Source organism: Halictus rubicundus, chromosome 6, assembly GCF_050948215.1.
Source record: "Halictus rubicundus isolate RS-2024b chromosome 6, iyHalRubi1_principal, whole genome shotgun sequence".
Lineage (NCBI taxonomy): Eukaryota > Metazoa > Arthropoda > Insecta > Hymenoptera > Halictidae > Halictus > Halictus rubicundus.
In genome coordinates this window covers 11149470-11169560 of record NC_135154.1, presented here as the reverse complement: position 1 = coordinate 11169560, position 20091 = coordinate 11149470, and the positions used below count along the sequence as shown (strand labels likewise).

Sequence of the window (20091 nt, the reverse complement as noted above, 5' to 3'; positions counted from 1 at the left end):
AATATTTTTTCATTTAATTATTTAATTAGCTTGAGTCACACGAAATGCAGTGAGTTCTATCGGTACTCTATGGTAGCTTGAAAGCGTCCACCTCCGAGTGGAAGTAAATAAAATTCTCAGTTGAATAGGCAAATTCGCAGCGACAGAATGGAGCTCAAGGGTGAAATTCAAAACAGGGGGGACAATAAAAATCAGCATCGCGGTGCTTAAAGAAGAAATTTCCCCGTTTTTCTTGTCGGTCCGAGCGTTCTCGCCCCTTTACGTTTCTTTCTCCAGTCCATTCTGTCAGGGGGAAAGACGGTGTGTCTCGTCGTCGTCGGTCTCAATTCAAATGGCCCCGGCGTATCGCTATCGCGCGTATCAGCTTCTGTTTCCACGACGTACGACTCCCGTTCCCCATGAATAACGTATTTCCCCCGGAAATCGATATGCAGATTGCCAAGTGTACCTACCTGCGCTCATCTCTATTTCTCTAGTCCTCTCTTTTCGCCGTTACCCGGCACCGCGCCGCTTCCTATCGGATACGTGGGTCACGTGGCTATCTGGGTCAGTGGAGAGAGCAATCCCTCTTTTGTCCTTTTCCCACGTAAACGCCCCCGGGATCCCGAAGATCCGATCGAAAACCGCCACCGCCTCCGAGCCGGGCGAACGTCGAATTCTAAGAACGTTCGCGCGAGCCTCCCGCTAAATCGAATCGGTTTGTTGCCTTTTTAGCGGAGATTCGCGAATCCGGATCCTGGAAGATGAGATTTCATCAGATGGATACTCGTCAACCCGATCAGAAGACACCCCCTCGCGTCCACATAAGAATCCAGCAACTAAAATCGTCACGCTTTCGAAATAAACGCGAGCGACAAGAGTCGAAAGAGAATTTTGCTTTGAACTTGCTGAGCACAGTCAGAAATTACCATCTAAATGGATACAAAATTTAAGAAATTTGGGAGACTATCTCACCTTTAAACTTTCCAATTTTCAGTCGATTAAATCAAGTAATTTGATTTGTAGAATTATTCGAAGAAACTTGGGAGAGTATCGAGTATCCCCCCTTTAAACTTTTCAATATTAATTGTTTTAAATATATAAAATGAATCTAGAATAAAAAAATTAATCTAAACAATCCTAATCTTAAATTAATCTTATCTTCTTAGAATTTTCCGGGCTGCTCGATTGTCCGCCTGTCAATTTTCAGTTCGCTTCGGCGACATAAATGTTGGTATTAATCTATATTTTTGTTGGGAGAACGGCCACGCGTTTTCATTTAGAAATGCAACTGGTTCGAACTGTAGAAGATGACCGCATTTGTTATTAACGTTTCCATGTCCAACGCCGGCGGCGTGATTTACGGGTATACCTTGCGATCTGAATTTCTTGTTGGCCTGACTCGCCGCGAACATTGTCCCACGGGGTCGCTTTTATGTTCCCGGACGATCGAAAGCCCCTGGTCCGCAGCTTTGAAGCGCGCGGCTCGTTCGTTATGAATAGTACGGAGAGCGTGGCGCGGTGCAATTTTCTTTTTTTTCGAACAGAATGCCGAGATAACTCGTCACATTGGATTCCTCGGCCGGTTTTCACCGGTCGAATAATATATGAACGGCCTCGAAACGAAGTTTGACACCTCTCAAGCGGAAAATTTAATGGGGTGGCTCGTGATTGGCTTCCGAAACTGTGTCGCCACCCTCTAAGTCCTCAACTTCCCAAAATTCTCTAACTCCTGCGATCATCTTCTTGCTTACACTTTTAAACCATCCAAAAAATTAACCCCTCCAAATAGTGTTCACAAAATAGTTGACAACTTTTCTCTTAATACCAGATTCCTTGAATCAAGCAATTGTTTATATTCTTGGATTTTTAAGCCTTCCGAAAAATAAATTGACTGAAGCAATTTCTGCACAGTAGCTAACATAATTATTCTCAAACAGGTGAAGGTTAAGTGCCCACAATTTTTCCGTGTCCTTCAAAATATTCCTTAAGAAATATTTCACCCTCACGGGGTTGATTTTCTTAATTTTCTTGAGAATTCTTTTCTACCGGGGTCTCGCAAAAGTAGTAAAAATTCTGACGTTCGTCCCATCAAGTTTAGGGGTTGTTTTCGCCAGAAACGATTCAAGACGAAATATCATAAGCTCCTTTCGCGAGAACCATGACAGAGAAGACAGTATCGCAGTCGTCGTTTCGGTGTGCGGAAAATGTCGGACGCGTCGTGTGTCATGGTCGTAATTAAATGGTACGATCGGCAACTAAACGCAACCCAGATTGTAATAAAGTGCGCGGGCGAGCGAGCGAGCGGCGATCGCGAGATGGTGGAGAGGGTTGGTGTGCTCGGTGTTCGCCGACGGTGACAATAGTCGAGCGAGCTAGCACGAATCAATTAACTGAAGTTGACGCAGCGAAACCGAAGTGTCATTATCAGTGCAGGCTAATGCGTAATGCTTTTGCAGATTGATTTCGAACGGTTCGTTTCGGAAAATCACCGAGCAAACAACAAGCACGGGGGCGGGTGGGGGGCATGGGGGCGGTCCGCGAGCGTGATTTGTCTTTCGCAATTCGAACGCGAAAAGCGGATGGCCGCCTCCCGCGTTTCAATTCTTTGGACAATTCCACCGGTCCAGGCTTGTTGCTTCTCCATTGTTCGTCCTGTCAATCGCGAAACGGCGCGCGATCGATTAATTAACACCGTTTTCTCCGAAAGGGAGCTTCTCGGAAATTACAAATTGGTTTGCAGGCGAGAGAGGAATGAAATTTTTATAATCTCGAAACCGCGAGTGCGAATTATCGCAGATGCTCGAGCTCGAACACAGGCCGATTTTTACTTTCGATTCCGATAATACCGGCCGACCGGATAAATTAACCTATTATCGCCCGGCAATTAGATGGCGCATTGTTGTGACCCTGGTATTTATTTGTTCATTATTGAACGCAAATAGTAATTACATAAGCGATGCACATTTATGATAATGTCCGGGGGGCCGGGTAAAAGATAACAATGTGTGACTGGACACGAAACGTTAACAGTAATCGTGTAATAGCCGGCCCGGAGCTCGGAATCGTTTGCTGTCAATTTATTCCGTTGCACCTTGCACCCGGGAAACCCGTTGCTCGAAATATTTTATTGCACTTTCAACATTTTACGTGATGCTCCTATTATCCCGGGGTATACTCCCGGTAAGTAAATCACCAATTAACACTGCAACTACCGGACAGCTCGAAATCACTCTGATTTATTATTTTACTGGAATCAAAGGTCCCTCTGCGGAAAATTATTAAACAAATTTGTTCGCGCGCAAGCCCGCCCGACCGCGTTACAACTTTGACTGCACACAATATTCCCATTGTTAATAACTCTGCCATCCGTTATTAAGAAAATTACAAACTATCCACTCCCGGCTCCAGTTCGTTCCCATCTCAATTAAATAATAAATCCACGGTATTAATTCCGGTCACGCGTCCATCTTCGTCGAATTAATTCCAGATTCATGCTCGTTTCAAACTCTCATTGTTATTTTTGCGCCACGATTGCTAAGCGCGCGCTTACTCACATGCAGCTGTATCATCTCTATAGTATTTCAGTAATTACTTCGTTCAATTAATTTCCGATATTTGGGGCCCAGTTGTCGCGGAGAACGACGATTGTTCTACGCGAACCGCTACGATTCTACGGCTGCACAAATTTAGGCGACACAGGCATCTTCGCTAATTGTAAGTTAAATTGAGGAGCTCTCGGAGGAAGGATCTAATTGTTCGGCGCGAATTTTTCTCGCGGAAACTTTTTTTCCGGGACACGGAACGATTACTCCCGCGGGAAACGTTGATCGTTCGTCATGAAATATGAACGAGCCTGTAGATTAGCCAGCGAGGAAGAGTTCTGACCCAGTTTCGGGTACACAGGCCGAGGTTCCCGCGCACTTGAGACAACGATACACGGAATCGTAGGCGGGCACGAGCCCAGCCCCCATCGATGCCAAGCAACGAAGAAGCTCTCTTCCGCGAACACACGAGCGCGAGCGCGGCGAAACGGGAAACGAGCTTTTTCGCGTACCGGATATATATCTCTACTTACGAGTACGTTAATTGCTCAAAGGCATTTTCTCGGTTCCCTTTGAGCGCGATCAACTTTCATGGATTTAGTAGCTACGCGTCACGGAACGCCGCTGAAAAAAAGAATGCTGCCAGCCACGCGAGAGTAATTAAAACTTTCGCGAGATTTCCGTGGGCGAGACCCCCCCCCCTTTCCTGGGGTTTTCGCCAGTCTTATTATAAATCAGCGGAGTGAAGAGCGTTGTAATCCGAAAGATCTCGTTCGGGTTTCAAACGATAATGTCTTCTGATGCGGCGGGAACGATGGCCAGACGAGAGATCTATTAACGAGGCTCATTCGCCATTTTCCTCTTTCACCACCTCCTCGCTTGTGTACCGACTGCACCCGAGAATGGGATTCCGGAACGCGATTTGTGTGCTGAAATTACAGAAAATTTTCAAATACTGTCGCAAACTCACTGGGAACAAAATTAACTTTGAAAATTAACAGTGGAACTACCGAGCTCTGAACGAGACCGATTCCTTTATAATAATAACGGGATCATTCGAACTTCATAAAGAAGTGCACTAAAAATTGCAAAAGAAGAAATCCGCCATTTTGGCGGGCTCGGTCCAGTGTTGAACTTGCTGCTCTTAAAAATTGTGCTCGATTTCCGATGAATGTAGAACTATTTTAGGAAGATGCGGAAGAGAATTAGAGTCAATTAAAAATACGTTATACATTCGTGGACTTGTATGAACCGATCGCATAGTATTTTTAAGGGTCGTAGTGGCTCGAGGAGGGGAAAGTCGAACGGGAAATCGGCGGACAGCGCCCTGGCCTCCTTCAGGCTATGTTGCGATCTTATTTGTCCGCCAGCTCGTTTATTCTGAAGAACACGAGAGCGCGGCCGGGTCCAATTAAAAATCACAGGGTCATTTATTTACGCTTGGGATAGAATCGAGCTGGTACGCGCGGGGGTGTCGGGGGTTGGTGTAAATAATGGTCAAGCGGCCAGGAAGGCCGGCCGCTGCGAAAGAGGGTGAACGGCAAAGAGAAATTAAGGCGATGGCCGGCGGGAGGGTAATGAGTGAAAAAAACGTGCCCTGGCGTGAATGAGGGAGGCCACCTCCCGGCTCTCGTCGCGAAAAAATCTTTCGAGGAGCGAGCTAGATCGACCTATTATCGAATATCGCACAGCGACTGCTCAACTTTCACTTTGTTTCGATATTTCTCCTCGTTCAACGAAAAGTCGAGTCAAGCTTGTAGATTTCAAACAAAATATGAAGATTAATGCCGGTGGTAAGTGATGCAGTTTATGCAGTTGATACAGCATAAGATTGATTAAAATAGTGTCAATAGTTTCCAAGTTACAACAATTTAAATTTCAATAAGTTTAACCGAATAAATATCTTACATTAAACACTCTGCAAACCCTACATGGTTATGGATTAGTTGCCCTAGCAGGGCACCTTTACCCTGTGAGTAATTTTTGAGCTGGTAACAATTGTTGGGAGATCTAAGCTCGCATAATTTTCTTGAACGCCCTCCAACGCTGCACCTACGAGCACTGATATCGCATTAGCATTCGCTGAAATAAATTAGCACGAGCACCTGTATAATATCATCAATCAAAGTCGGCATAAATGGCTGGAAAATAATGTTTACCATTAAAATATTTGCTAGTGCTCTAGAGTACTCGTCATACGATAGAACAGCTGTGTTTGCTGCAAATAATATTATTTAGACAAATGAATTCGAGGCGAGAGTCAAAACTTGGTTCAAGAATCAGTGTAAGGCTAGCATGATTTCGATCGCATAAGCAGGTCAGTGTTTCTTTACAACGCCGGCGAGGTGTGGTTAGCGTTCGTGGAGGACTGTTTTGCAGAGGAATGATCGAACCGAGGGTGAAACGGCGTGCATTAATTCAGCAAGGTTAAAAATGCACGACACGATGAGTAGGTAAAAAGGATAGCTTAGTCACCGGTGCGGCGAAGTCAGCGGCGCGCGACACGTACATTCGATAAGGAGTCCCGGTGACGTGACTTGTCGGCCTGGTGCTATTGCAATTGCTGTTGGGCTGACCGCCATTTAAATTTCATTACGAGCCTAAACTATGGCCGCCTTAGCTGCGCGCAAGCCGAGCGACCGCCGTGCCAGAGTAAAAAAGCCGCTATTCTGAATTACAGGGCCGATAAGCCAGCCTAAATTCGTTCCATCGATTCCCCGACGAATGTGGGGCTCGGCAATAAAACCTGCCGACTATAGAGGTTATGCTAATTTACAAAAAAAGGACTGGTTTTTCAGTGACGTGATCGGGTACAATAGACTCCCTCAACAAATTTCGGGGTACTTGTTGTAGTGTCGACTTTAACGTAACAAGGGTTATTTTAGCTAGATTTTGAAACCTGTTCGCGATAAAAATGAAAACTCGAAGAAATGTCACGGGGAATTGGAACTTATCGAGAAAGTGCTGGCACAAATTGCAATTTTTGTTGCCGCGAGACGGTGTTGGAATAACGCGTTCCGTTCACCGCAAATTTACATTTCCGTGGACATCGCATTTGTTTCGAAAATCCACGCAGACAGCCCCGCAACCAGCGATTCAGAGATGGGGGGCTAAATTCCGGAAAGATTGTTAGGTGGGTTTCGCGGCAAGTTAACGGCCCCGCCTTAGATACGTTTCCGGACACCTTCAATGACGGTAATAACACTAACTTCTCCTCAGCCTTCATGGGAAAGTCTCGCGGAGACTTTTCATTCCCAACGCGCCGCCCCGTGAGGAACTATCTTCGGCGGAGCTGCTGAAGGGAAACATTTATGAAACAAAGAGAGGAATTATGAGGTTATTCCGGAAACGAAGGCTTCTTATTAATATCGCCATAAAGACTGCGGCTTTGAGTCACTTTAGACCGTTTTCTAAATCAGCCTCCGTAACATTGCCATTTCGGAATTTTTCAGGAAAAATTTTAACCTGGAAACTCAACAATTATTTGAATATACTACTTCGTATTCAATAAATTTAACGTTACTTATAATGGTCTCATTCAGAGAGAACGTTCTTCTCCAGTTCTGCCTACTGAGTATATACATACCACATTCTCGAAGATATCGATCCAAAAAAATTCGCGAATATAGCTCAAACATGTATAAAAAGGCCCACCAAGGTTCATAAAGATGTGACATTAAGTTTATCTAAAAAAAAAAACAAATTATTGACAAAAGTAAAAATTAGTAGTTTAAGCCACTCGAAGAGGACATTTCCAATAGGTCTGCTTCATCGATGTGTAACTACTACAATTTTGAGCGTACCGAGTTGAAAAAATTCACAAACATAGCTCAGGTATGTAAGAATAAGTCCAAAAAATTTCGTAAAGCTAGGTTTCATAATTTGTCCAAAAGAAATTCCCAAATTCCACCTTCCCCTTCAATTGAAAGCAACCCCTAAAGCCCTTCGGAGGAGAATCGAAGCTAATAAAGTCAGGCAGCAAGGACGACAAATGTTTACCAAGATTAAGGACACCGCGGGAGGGTGGTTTTTTGCCGGCCCCCTTTCCCAAGCCCCGGCTACACCTGATTTAGGCACGGTTATGCTCGAGCGTGCAAAAACCGATTCGTGTGCAGGGACGCTGAACGGCCGGGCGGTCGAAGAAGCGCCCGGTATCTTCGTGGAGGTTAACGTTCACCAGAAGCTGTTCACCCGCGAGGAACCGAAGGCGTGTTCGAGGACCTCTATTGAATTAACTCCATTCACCAAATTGCTCTCGCATTATGCTGGATCACGGCTGAGCTAAGTTCCACCCTCACGGCGGCGACGCAGCAAGGAGCGGAGCATAGCGGAGCCAAAGCCAAGCCGAGCCGAGCAGAACGGCGGCGCGGCGCGGTCTCTCTGTCACAAACGGCCAAGACAAAGTCGCCGAACGATTGAAATTCGCAGTTCGTTTCGCGGAGAGCCTCGGTGTATGGGAACCGATGGCCCCTTTGCAATTCATCAAAGAGCTCCTCCGATTTTCCGTCGTCGTCGAGGCTCCCCGGATAAGAACTGTTTGGCTGCTGATTGTCCTCGCGCCGCGTTGAGTTGAACTTTTTCTATTAATTATTCCGGGCGCAGTCTACCTCCCTGTAGATCACCAGCATCCCTAAAATATCGTATACTTCCTCGACACTGTGGTATTAATTCGAATGTTGAAAATCGAGTTCAATTTTAGTTCTATAATTCTAAAATTGACTGAGTAATTGGAATACTTTGATCAGTGAACAATAAAAGACCGCCTTCTTTAATTAAGGAAAGAAATGTAAATAGTTTTTGTCATAATGTAGCGAAAAGAAAAGATTGCCAGTGTTTCTTATTAAATTGCTGCAATGAGAAAGTAAATTTTTCTGGAAAATAGAGTGGAGACACCTAGCTCCTCGGACAATAAGAAGTACCGAAATTATTGACACGTGAACGCGTGCAAACTCATTACTCAGGCTAGCGCAAACAGAGAGGGTTTTCGAGGGAGACATGCATTTCGTCGGAGGAAAATGAATGAAAATTTTAGCGGATTTTCCGTTGGCAAATATTGGCGCCATTAGAGTAATAAATAAGTTTGTTTTGCGGATAGAAACGACGGCGATGCCAGTGATTTTCCGCGTCGAAATACGTTTAAGGAAAGAATCCGAACGTTTTCGCCAGACAATTTTATTTTCTATTTTCATATTTCACGTGCTTCTATTTTCTCTTATTCACTCTCTCCCTCTCCCTCTCGCTCTCTGCGCCTTTTTATTTTCCCTCCGTATGTTCGTGCTCACATATAACATTCCGGTCGGGAGGAAGACGGGAGGGACAGCAGAAATCTTGAATTGTGGAGGAATAAAGAGAAAAAGGCGAAAGGGGTCGAGGAAGCGAGAAGAAAACCGAGGGGACACTCGCCAATTTCTCCCGACGCTACCGCGTGCTACTACAGCTGTGAGTAAACGAACGATAAATTTGCCCTGAAAAATAAAAATAAAGAGAGAGGTCGAGAGGGACGAGAAACATCTCGCGCGATGCACAATAGCTTTCCCTGCAACCGGCCCTTTCCCTTCCTTCCACCTTTTCTCGTCCCCTATTTCTTCCCGCGCAATTGTCCACCGATCGAGAATCGTGTTGGCGATCTAATTCAATTTCTGACACCTATTTATTCCCCCTCCCCGCCGCCGCGAACATTATTCTTTCCACAATACATACACGAACATTAATTAACGCCCTCCAAACGAAATTTCTACGAGTACATTACATTTTAACTCGGTTTTCACGCAATTTTCGCGCATCTTCTCGTCATTCATTTACATTATTTTACGTTAACGGTTGCATATAATTACATTTTAACGCAGTTTTGTTATAGCTCCTGTCGTTTAATTGTACTCCATACATATTAAAATAGGAGGGAAAGTATAACGACGTTGCTATAGGCAATTAAATAGTTATATTTAATTACTAGATCGTAGAACTCTACGCGAAATAAAGAATTGTAAAACTCTACTAAAAAACCGATGGAAATTCGCGTTTCACGTTAATAATCTAAATATTCCGAAGACAATATAACAGGCATTAAATTGGACGAGCTGCTGTTAACCGGAGTATTTTGAAAATAAAAGGCACCTGAATAATACAAAATGTCTATTGAAAGCTCGCGGGCTATCAGTCCAAGCATTTCAATAACAACATAAAAAGTGGCCGAACAATGCAAAATATCTATTGAAAAATTGGCGGAAATACAATTTCATTTTTCACGCAAACGATCAAACGTTGTGTGTTTGGAAAAAAAACACACACAGACATGGAGACACGGAATAATATAAAAGCAGTGCTCGGAAGCGGAAATAAATTGGAACATTGATTGCCGCGGCGATTAGATTGAATATTTCCAAAATAGCGTGAACCTGATACGGGGAACCGACGAAGCTTTCAATACGTTTTTCAAGATCCGCGGAGGGGCGAAGTATCAACGCGCGGCTTATTCGTCCTGAATGCGAATAAATTTCGCATCGTCTGATTTACTCGGCGAGAGGAGGCGAGCTCCGCGCGGCTTTCAGGTCGGCGTGCGACGGTGAATCCTAATTATTGATTGCGCGGATAGTACACCTGTACACCGGCGTTGGCTTGTCCCACATTTCACAAGTGGCTCGACGATATTTTCTTTTTTTTTCCACGCCGGTTTCCTTGCGTCTTCCCTTCGTCATCCCCGCGCGCGAAACAAGATAAGCCGCGATTCACGCGGCCGTTCTGTTATTCGCGCATTGATTGAAAAAGGACGGCGAGAAAAGGTGGGGAGAGAGAGAGAGAGAGAGAGAAAAGGGCCGTGAAAATTTCTGGCTAACGAGAGAGCAACGGAACCGCGGCCGAGGATTTTTTAATTAAAACCGAAGGAACGGGGGGAAAATAACATTCAGCATCGGCGGCAATCGTCAACGACGATCTTTCAGCGTAACGGGGGAAAAAACCAGGTCGAAAACACAGCGAGGCTCGTATTCTTTCGCGCGTACGCCCGCCAGCGAAATTACGCTGGATACCCTACGGAAAGCGGAAAGAGTACGGGACGACGGAAATCTCGTTAAGGTAGGCAACATTATGTACTATTTGCGGGGGAAAAAAGCATCGGTATTATAACGCGAGCCTGCTTCTCTCTCCCTCCCTCCCGCTCTTTCTCTTGTCTCGCTTTCTTATTTCTTTCGTGCGCGAGAGACCGTTGCCGTTTCGTGTTTTACTCCCCGGGAAGATGAATGGAGTTAACTCAGTTTGTTAATGCTGTTATGGGTAATGGATTGTCCAAGGGGAGGGGAGCATTGTTTCCTTATTCGCAATCAATATCTTTCTTTCCGGCGCCGCTGCACGTCCTCATCCGTTAGCACCGCGAGACGTTACCTTTCTGCGGCTGACTTTCCCTGTAAATTATAATTGAGAAGGAAACGTCGGCGCAGAAATAAATACCAGCAACTATTCCGCTTCTACCTGTAACACTTAATGGCGCGAGTGATTCGAAAGTTCGCCCGGAGCCTGCGGATTCGCTGCCGCGCTCAGGAACGAACGATTCTAATGGCACTTTGTGTAATTGTAATTTTGCGGCGGGTTACCGGAGATGTAATTTATGTTCCCTTGTGGCTCTGTTGTTGGTAACTACGGTGTTTACGTTTCAGTGTTATGTGTACTTGTTTCGCGCCTGTTCGTTGCGATTAACGCTAAGTCTACCACGGTCAGATGACCGCTTCTATGCCTTGGAATTATTGAAATTGTTGAAATTCGTTTGTAGAAAAAAATGATTGAAAATTTCTTTCCCCAGGAAAATTACGAAAAATCTCAATTAATTTGGTGTTTCCTTCGCCTCAACACTTTCTTTATATATTCCTACGTAACTGAAATATTTACCTCCTTTTCCGATGTATATTTACACGTATTAAGTGGGGAAATAAATAGGGGATGAACGATTCGGGTAAAAGCGATGGATAAATCGAGTACTACGAACGACGGATCGGGTTAGATACATAATGTAGGGGAAAAACATGAAATAGGTAAATAAGGAAGAAATCAGGGGGTTATGTACGGTGAAAGGCCACCTCGTTCAACAACCATCCCCGACTTATGTATTGTAAATACCATGTAATCCGATGACCTCTCGGCGACGGTCCCTTCATTACCGGCGCGGATGCCATTGTTCCGTTGCTATAATTGAATTCCCAAGGCAGCCGCTGGCAACCAATCCTCATCCTCTCAGCATCAGCGATCCGAGACCACCGCCGATTCCACGTCGAAACTCTACGAGATCCTGATTTACCCCATTCAGTCGGGAATAATGCGATATCCCGACCCCGAAAGCCACGTCGAACCTCACTTCGAGCGAAGTCATCTTAGCAGGGGTTAGCTTGATCTCGTGCACAATTCTAAATGTCCGTTTACTCGTCGCTGTCGGTTACCCGACTGACATCCCCCCCTCCTCTCTCTCAATTCCCATTTTACAAACGAATACCGGACCACTCTCTGAATTTTATCGGACCAATATCTCCTATCTCGTCATTTCGATCCCGAGAATTTGCTGACTTAATTAAATATCTTCCGATTCGCTCACCCCCTCCGCGTTCACTCACCATTCTTACAGTTCTCGTCTTCGCAATTCAAATTTAAACCTCGAGCCTCTGCGTTCCCTCATTTTACATTCCGAACGTGAAAGATTTTGAATTCGCGTATACATTTACGAGTACTAAAATACCTAAAATATTTAGCCAAGTCCCATTCAAAATGGAGTAAAGTCTTGATCTAAGTCCAATCCTCGGGTCCGTGCTATGACATAGATCGTGCAGGGCCGCTCGCGGGGTATGCCCCCCATTGGAGAGATCGTGTAGCTCCGATCGGCTTGGATCAAGACTTTACAACCCCATGAGGGTTTGAAGCACATTAAGCTCGAGTCTTAAATTACAGAATAAAGTATTGGCGAAGTATTTCAAGAAAAATGGCAAAGAAGATGAGGGCTTGTGCCTTTGCACATATTTTTTTGAGAAATCGCATGGAGGTAAAATGGAGTGGTCAACTGCAAACTTTTGTGTTATTCGCCGTTGCAGCGAGGTTCTTCGGCAGCAAATCAACTAGTGTCCCAGTTAGGTTGAGCAGGTGCGGTATCTACGCGATGAAAATGCAAATGCGTCGTGTGCGGGTTCGCGGTTCGATCGGTTGTCCGACCAGCTCGCTCGCTATCAAGAGATTGACGTCGTTTACCTCGGATGATCAAGGATAGGGCGTCGAAGGGTCTTTGTGGGACGTGTTTCGCACTTGTGGCGGTGGGTGGGGTGGGTCCGGGGGGAGGGGCGACGCAGCAAGCAGAAACGCAGCCACGCACCTAGGCAGGAGGCGTGCAAGAGGACGCGTACTGTCGCAGCGAGCAGTCCTGTCTCCGCCATGACTGATGACCGGCATTACGATTTGTCAATAACAATTGTCCCGGGGTATAACTGCCGCGCGCGCAAACTGCAACTGATGGCTAACATCGATTGTTCACGTCGACGCGTAACTGTCCGGTACCGAAGTGACCCATAACGCATCCGCACCAAAAATCTGCCGCCGACAGACCGACGCGAACCCGACGGAATGCCCGCAACGTTGTTCGCGCTAATATGCGGTATCTGTGCCGTTGATTAGTCGCTGCCGACCGATCGCCGCGATCGAACTGTCGATCCACGTTTGCTCGACAACCAGCCGCTCATCGCAAACGATCCTTCTGCCATTTCCTTTCTCGCTCCTCCTGTCGAGCACGCTTTGCGAATTTTTCCTCTTCGAAACCAAGCAAGATGTCTTCGCGAAACCTCGTAAATTTTTTCATACATGTTTAAACTACTTTCACGAATTTTTAGAGGTCGATTGCATTGTTGGAATGTTGACAAAATTTTCTTCTCGACGAAGACAGTTTTTACGAGATTTTTACAGTACGCTTGGGAATTTTTTTCTAGTTTACCGCGCGTAAGATATCTTTATATAACTTCGTAGATTTATTTGCAAATGGTTAAACTAGCTCTGTAAATTTTTATGAGCACATCGCATTGCCAGAATGCTCGAAAAATCTTTTTTCCGATCAAGACAGCGTTCATATTTGTTACCCGGTTTTCACAGTGGGCTTTCGGAATTTTTCTGTAGAAAGGTAAATGATATATTTTTATAAAGCTTTACAGATTTGTTTATACATGTTTGAAGTAGAACTGTGAATTTGTTTAGATCGCTGTCACGAAAATTGCGATAATTATTGATCGATGAAGAGGTCCAGTTGGAGAACTTTATTTACAATGCCAATGGCACGGTCATAATAAAACCAACATTGTGAACAGTAATTGAAATTGATAGTTAACATTGTTAGCTCTTTGAAGGTTCAAAGCGAGATGTTATAGAGTATAGCGTCAGGAGGTAGAATATCAGTAGCGCATGCTTGAAGGAATTCTATTTTACGACCTCGCTATAACGTTTCCAACGAGAATACTTAGGAGCCATTCGATATCTTATAGTGGAGGAAAGTAACTAATTTATAATCATTACATCGAGCTCAGCTAGGTAGAGAACATTCTTATTGTTCGAGCGAGAGAGATGGAGCACGTCGCAATATATCAGAGTGTTCCTCATAGCTAGCCTCCATTACCATAGAAATGTTCACACAATAAAAATGCTCGGAGAAGCATTCCTCTATTACACGTTATTACAATTCAATTCAATTAAACTTCAGCAGAACAACGCGTTCAAAAATTAAAAAAGAATTGCTACGTGTAATGGAAAACAATTTATCGCTTATCCTAAACATTGAAAATGTGTCACCACAAGTTTAAAAAACTGAGAACGATGCACCACATGCCCAGAGAAATGGAAAACTGAGTTGCCATATTAAATCCTGGGAGATAAGTAGGGGTTGTTAATTGAAGATGGTGGGTAATGGAGACTGACTGTTGTTACGCCCGAACAATAAACCGGGTTAACCTTTGGCAGAGAGTACTGCCATCGAAATTTGTGGCGAAGGTGGTCACCCGAGTAAACATCGGTTTCACGGGGGGCCGACAGGGAGGGGGTAAAAAATTTACAAAGAAGGAACCCCTTTGGCGCTGTTCGAGGACGAGTTTCGTAATTACGTTACGGAGCTGCGGGGGTGGACGTCCAGGGGTGTTGCGGGGGTGGTTCTAAACGAGGGAGGCACTGACTTTCTCGGTCGGTCGGCCATGCATTCAACGGCAGCAATGGATTCTGTCAATAACTTCTTTAAAAGAGCCTAAATTCATTATTTGCCTTCTATTCAGCGCGCTGGCGTGCGGCCCGCTTTTTTTTTCGGTTTCCTGAAAAGTTTCGATCGCCGGGGTTATTCTCAGAGGGTCGTGACAGCGCTCTCTTCCTTTCTCTCTGTCTCTCTCTGGCTTTTCCTCTTTCTCGCTCTCTCGATCCAATATTCCAAATCGGGATGTATTATTGATCATGCGATATCGACGCCACACGGCACCCTCGTACCGAACGAAACGCCAATTCTTTTGGAAACTCCCGCTGCTCTTAAAGCCAGAATCATATTCGGAATGTGTAAAATTAACTGGGAGTAGGTCAGCTCCGCTTTTCTGCATTCTGGAAATTAAACTCCCGTTCCCTTGCATTACACACGATTTTCCAACAGGTCTGTGTCCTGCGTTGAACTAGCGTCGCAAAAGAAGTATAATGTCCTCAAAAAGTTACCAAAAGTGCAGGACGAACATTTCCAAACAGAAATCCCCCGTAAAAAAGTCAGGGGACGCAGTCCTTTCACAAAATCTAAATGTAGAACACTACATTTGGCAGATTTTCTGAAATAATTGTTCCTTTGTTGAGCATCGCGTTTTCTGAGATTTCGTAACGGGTTTGGAATTAATTCCGGAACACGGGATCTTCGTGCAATTAACGCGACAGCGTCCGTTAACAATTCGACGAGCCCGAGGAAATGTTTATTTAGAACTTATTAATAGTGGAGAAGCTCGGATAAAACGAATTCATACTGGCACAACGTATCGGGACGCATCTGTTCGAGTAATTTATTAAAATGCGAACGGCCGCTTCTGTCTGCAACATTAATGCCGCGAAATGTAAAATTCAAGAGTTTTCCTGCTTGCCTCAGGTTTTCAATCGCATTCCAGGAACGCGGAAAATGGCGAAAATTAATCATTGCGAAACGTCGATTACTGTGGACCCACTGTTCCAAATCTTCATCATTTTCCATGCAAGATTTCAGCACAAGAAAATCACTGTCAACATAATTCGTTCATAAATGGCCCGAGGATCTTTATACAAAATAAAAATTTACTGCATCAAGTTTCCCACTGCTGTCAATTTCCTTTACTCGGTTTCGTAAATCTCTGTAGGAATTAATTGTGAAGAATAAATGATGGTGCGTGAGTGATTACGGTTCGCGGAGGGTATCGGCGGACGGATCGTCGAGTAAAATCGAATCGTTCAACTTTGATCAATGATTTATCTCCGAAAAGGTTCGACGATCACCACGGGTCCCCGCTCGGGTCCCCAAAGAATTTAATTTCGCTCGGAAAGCCATTATGTAAAAGACTCTCGGCGTTCCTCTCGGCCGCCATATAGGCAAACAAAAAAGGTCGCGTCCCGGGACGCATCCCTGTAAACCGAACGAGTTTTTAATTGTCGAAGCGCCGCGCCACGGGGTCACTTCGTCTCGAGGGTGAGAAGACACGTGTGGTCGACCCGTCAAGATCTTTCTCCCCCTAATTGTCCTCATATTTGACAGGCGACGTTATCTTTCCGACCTGCGAGTGACACAACACCGGGCACGTTTCTCCTAATGCCTTTAACCCCGCGTCGCTCGAGCAACTGTTACATTCGCATGAATCGAACTTGCCACCCTTGCCCTCTAATGAAAATCGCTTGTCTTCGCGATCGAACCTGAAGCTTCATTTTATAATCGTGTCGATACACGTCCACGAGGGTTGACAACTGCATCAAGTACCCATATTAACAATTAAATGATGTTTAAATTCGCCGTCTTCCTCCGGCCAATGTCTTTCTAATTTTACTACAGATAAAATTAAAACAGATTTTCTGTGCTTCACAAATGCTGTTTTAAAAATTCCAAGTTAAAGGATCTCGCATATTAAATTCTCTATCATCCCGTACGTTATAAATTTCTGAACATTTTCATACGATATAAATTCATTTCAGTCCCGCGACCTAGTACTGTCTCATAAAAATTACAAGAGTATATTTTATCGAGATTTTATGCGACTACGAATGAATAAATTGAATAATTCCCGCATAAAGTGCTGGAATCGGTGACTACAAAACAATAAGCCAGCGGACGCGCGTGTTTATTAATTTTTGCTAAGGGAGCAATCATCGGGAACGAAGGTGTGAAATACGCGAAAGTTTTTCCGATTCGAAAGGAAAAGTTTCCGACGGTTCGAACGCGGTGGTTAACGACGTTTCGGTTTATTTATCGAACGGTAGAAAGAACGTCACGCAATTCCGGAGATATTGGCACGGGCAATTGTTAACGAAGCTTGTATAGGTATCCACGGTTGGACGGGGATCAGATACGTGTGCGTCGAGTCGTTTCTCCTCGTTAAGGGATTCCGTAGGAGGAGAAGATGGAGCTGGCGTGCGGATTGCGGAAGCAGTCGCGAGCGTTTTCGCGCTTCGCAGCCGCAGAGCAGTTCGGAGTTGCCATTCGGAGCACGTAGATTGCTAACCTAACTTGTTTAGCGGTTTTAGCGGTATTTGATTAGTTGAGTGAATTTCCGAACTGTTTCAGACCGCTCGCCTCTGCTCGACTCGCTTCTACTCGCTTCTGCCTCGCCTCCGCCTCGCTTCTGCCTCGATTCTGCTCGCTCGCTCGCTTTCGCTTCGGCTGGCCTCGGACTTCGCTCGGCAAATCGGACGGGCGACAAACCTTCGACGAATTTTCCGCGTGCACGCTGCCCCGCTACGTGTCTTGTGTATATTGCCGCCTGTATCAATGCCGCCGTCTGACTGATTGAATGGAAACTGTGACACCGTTCTCTCTCTCTCTCTCTCTCTCTCTCTCTCTCTCTCTCTCTCTCTCGATGCGAACTATCTCCGCATACACACACACATCCTAAATCGTAATCTTACCTTGAGAGTAGTTCATGTCCTTCTCTCATGTACGTCGATGGCTACTCCTGATCGGAGTCGCGATCACGAACACAGATTACCACCTGCAATTAAAACAGTTCGTTAGCAGGCCTGCCTCGTCTACTTTCACTCTGGGCTTACTAGATTCGTAACGAAATTTATTTACTACTTCGTACAATAATTTGACTGGCTAGAATTTCTTTCTCCATTTTGTCATTCTCGGGGAAGGGATTATTAGGGGTTGTTTTATTTCTTCGTGGTTAGACAGACAAGAGCTCAATAATTTTCTTAGATTCTACCAATCTTAGCGGGGGTTCACAATCTTCACAAGAATGTTAGAATATAAATTCGTAAAACTCGAAAGGTCGTTAGAATGCGAGAAAATAAATTCATAAATGGGCACGGTCAATTAGAATTGTAGGAAATAGATTCGTCGAAGAACGAAGTCAACTGGAATGCGAAAAAATGAATTCATTTGACAACGTTAACTAAAATACCCTATAATAAATGCGTAAAAGCATACGGTCAAATAAAATGTTAAAAACAGACTCGTAGAAGGATCCAAGAAGGACGACGTCTAAAATCGAGACACAGTGAAGTGTTCAGCGCAATTCTTGGAAGGTGATAACTAAATTTCGACTTTCCTCGAACGTCGAACCGTGTCGCATAATTAACAGGGTCATCGGGTAAAATCGGAGTGTCAGGTTATTTATGGATATCGTTATCGTGGTGGATTGGCCTAATCCCGTGGCATGATCGAGCAGCCGTAGCCGGAACGGTTTGGACGTTCGTCTTGCTCTGTTCTGGCAGCAGTAAGTCTCAGCGACCGATGCCGATTGGAAAATCGAAGTACCCACGAGAGCGGTTACGGATACCCGTTAAACCCCCTTAGCGGTGGCAATATACGAGAAGAACTTATTGGCTAACTAAGCCAATACCACCGCAAACGATGTGTCCATCTGGCGAGCTAATTAGCAAATTATGAAACGAATTCGAGCGCTAGCTCTAATAACTGAGGCTGTATTGGCCTATTTTATCCGTTACGCGCCAGTTGTAACGTTTCCGTTTATTGTTCGACGTAATTGCATTCCTGATACGATATACCCGGACGCCGGTAAACTTGGGTCAAGTGGTTTTTATTTGCGGCACAGTTATCGTTAAACAAGCAACCGGAAAACCGCGGCCAGGAACTCTTATATCAAGCCGAACGGTTTGCGCACCTGCAGTTTCAGCGAAAGTGAGAAAATCACTGTTTAACTTTCGTGCACATCGCGACCGAATTATTAAAATTTTACGGAGCCCCGAAAATTGCTCGCTCGAAATGAAACATTCAAATGCAAGTTCCTCTACTGTTATATTTTTACCGTGCAATCCGGAACCGCGAATAAATAATCGAAGAGCTTCTTTGACGCCAGAAGTTCCAGATTAATTGAAATAAATCTCCTCGGATTTTTCAGTTTAATATTACTGCCGACGTAAAAGCGCTTTCGTATTTTTGCGAGATTGTAAAATAAACTCTGAAACTGCACGGTCTCGGGAATTTTTATAGAAAATTGATAGCGCGTTGTATCGACTATGGATCCGGTATCTTGTGGAGTGAAACGGTTATTAAGCGATCGTCTGACGTTTAATAACGCGAATTCAGATCGCGACCCACTCGACGGTTATTTATTCGAAGACGTCCGTCTTCGTGGTCGGAACAGCTCGACGTATATGTGGAGGATACAATTAGAGGGAAGTGGACGAAGTTGTCTGAGCAAATACCACTTAGGAAAATACAATTGGCAGCGGCGGTAATCGAAGAATGCATTTGCGTCGCGGCAGAAAACGCTGCTGCCCGAAATAATCGGATAACGCGCGTCGTTCTGAGACACAGGGATATAATGGAGAACTTCGGGAAGCGGAAAAATAAGAGAAGGGAAGGAGCACTTACGGTTGTGATTCGATATGCCGGGGATAAATTGATACGAAATGGATTACGGAGTTAGTATGTACCGGGTGATTCATAACGCGTGCTTCCTCGATACACACGGTGGGCCGTTTAGATCGGTGTAAAATCACCGGGAAAAATGTTAAGATCATTCCAAGCAGTTACAATATTTTTTCACGAAAGTGTAGTAGAGAGTTGAAGGTAAAATTGAATAATTTGGGGCTTGACAATGTTCTAAGAACTTGGAACCACAGAATATCCTATAGCTCCCAGTAGACATTAGTGGAGCGGGTAGGGGGACACTCGGCCGCGAGTGTAGGGTGTAAACGCGAAGATAGATTTATGTTAGCAACAGTATCGAATAAGAAGAATCGGCGCAAAGGCTCCGGCGATAGAGGATAACCGGAGGGAAGAGTGGACGGGGAACGAGACGTTAACGACGATTCGTGACAATTGAATCCCCGGGCTGGCCTTTTCAGTTTTCACCTTTTCGCCTTTCAGCCTGCAGCCCTATTGCCGGCCACAGAGGAGAGG

At 44.9% G+C, this 20091-nt stretch overlaps 1 protein-coding gene across 1 annotated transcript in view; it reads right to left on the bottom strand.

Annotated features, from left to right (window-relative positions):
• The window catches only part of LOC143355003 (uncharacterized), a 305544-nt gene that overhangs the window by 124351 nt on the left and 161102 nt on the right, over positions 1-20091 (bottom strand). Inside the window, exon 2 of the mRNA XM_076789439.1 lies at positions 17628-17710. Within this exon, the coding sequence (XP_076645554.1) occupies positions 17628-17643 (16 nt within the window). The 5' untranslated portion in view covers positions 17644-17710. The remainder of the gene's footprint in view (positions 1-17627; positions 17711-20091) is intronic.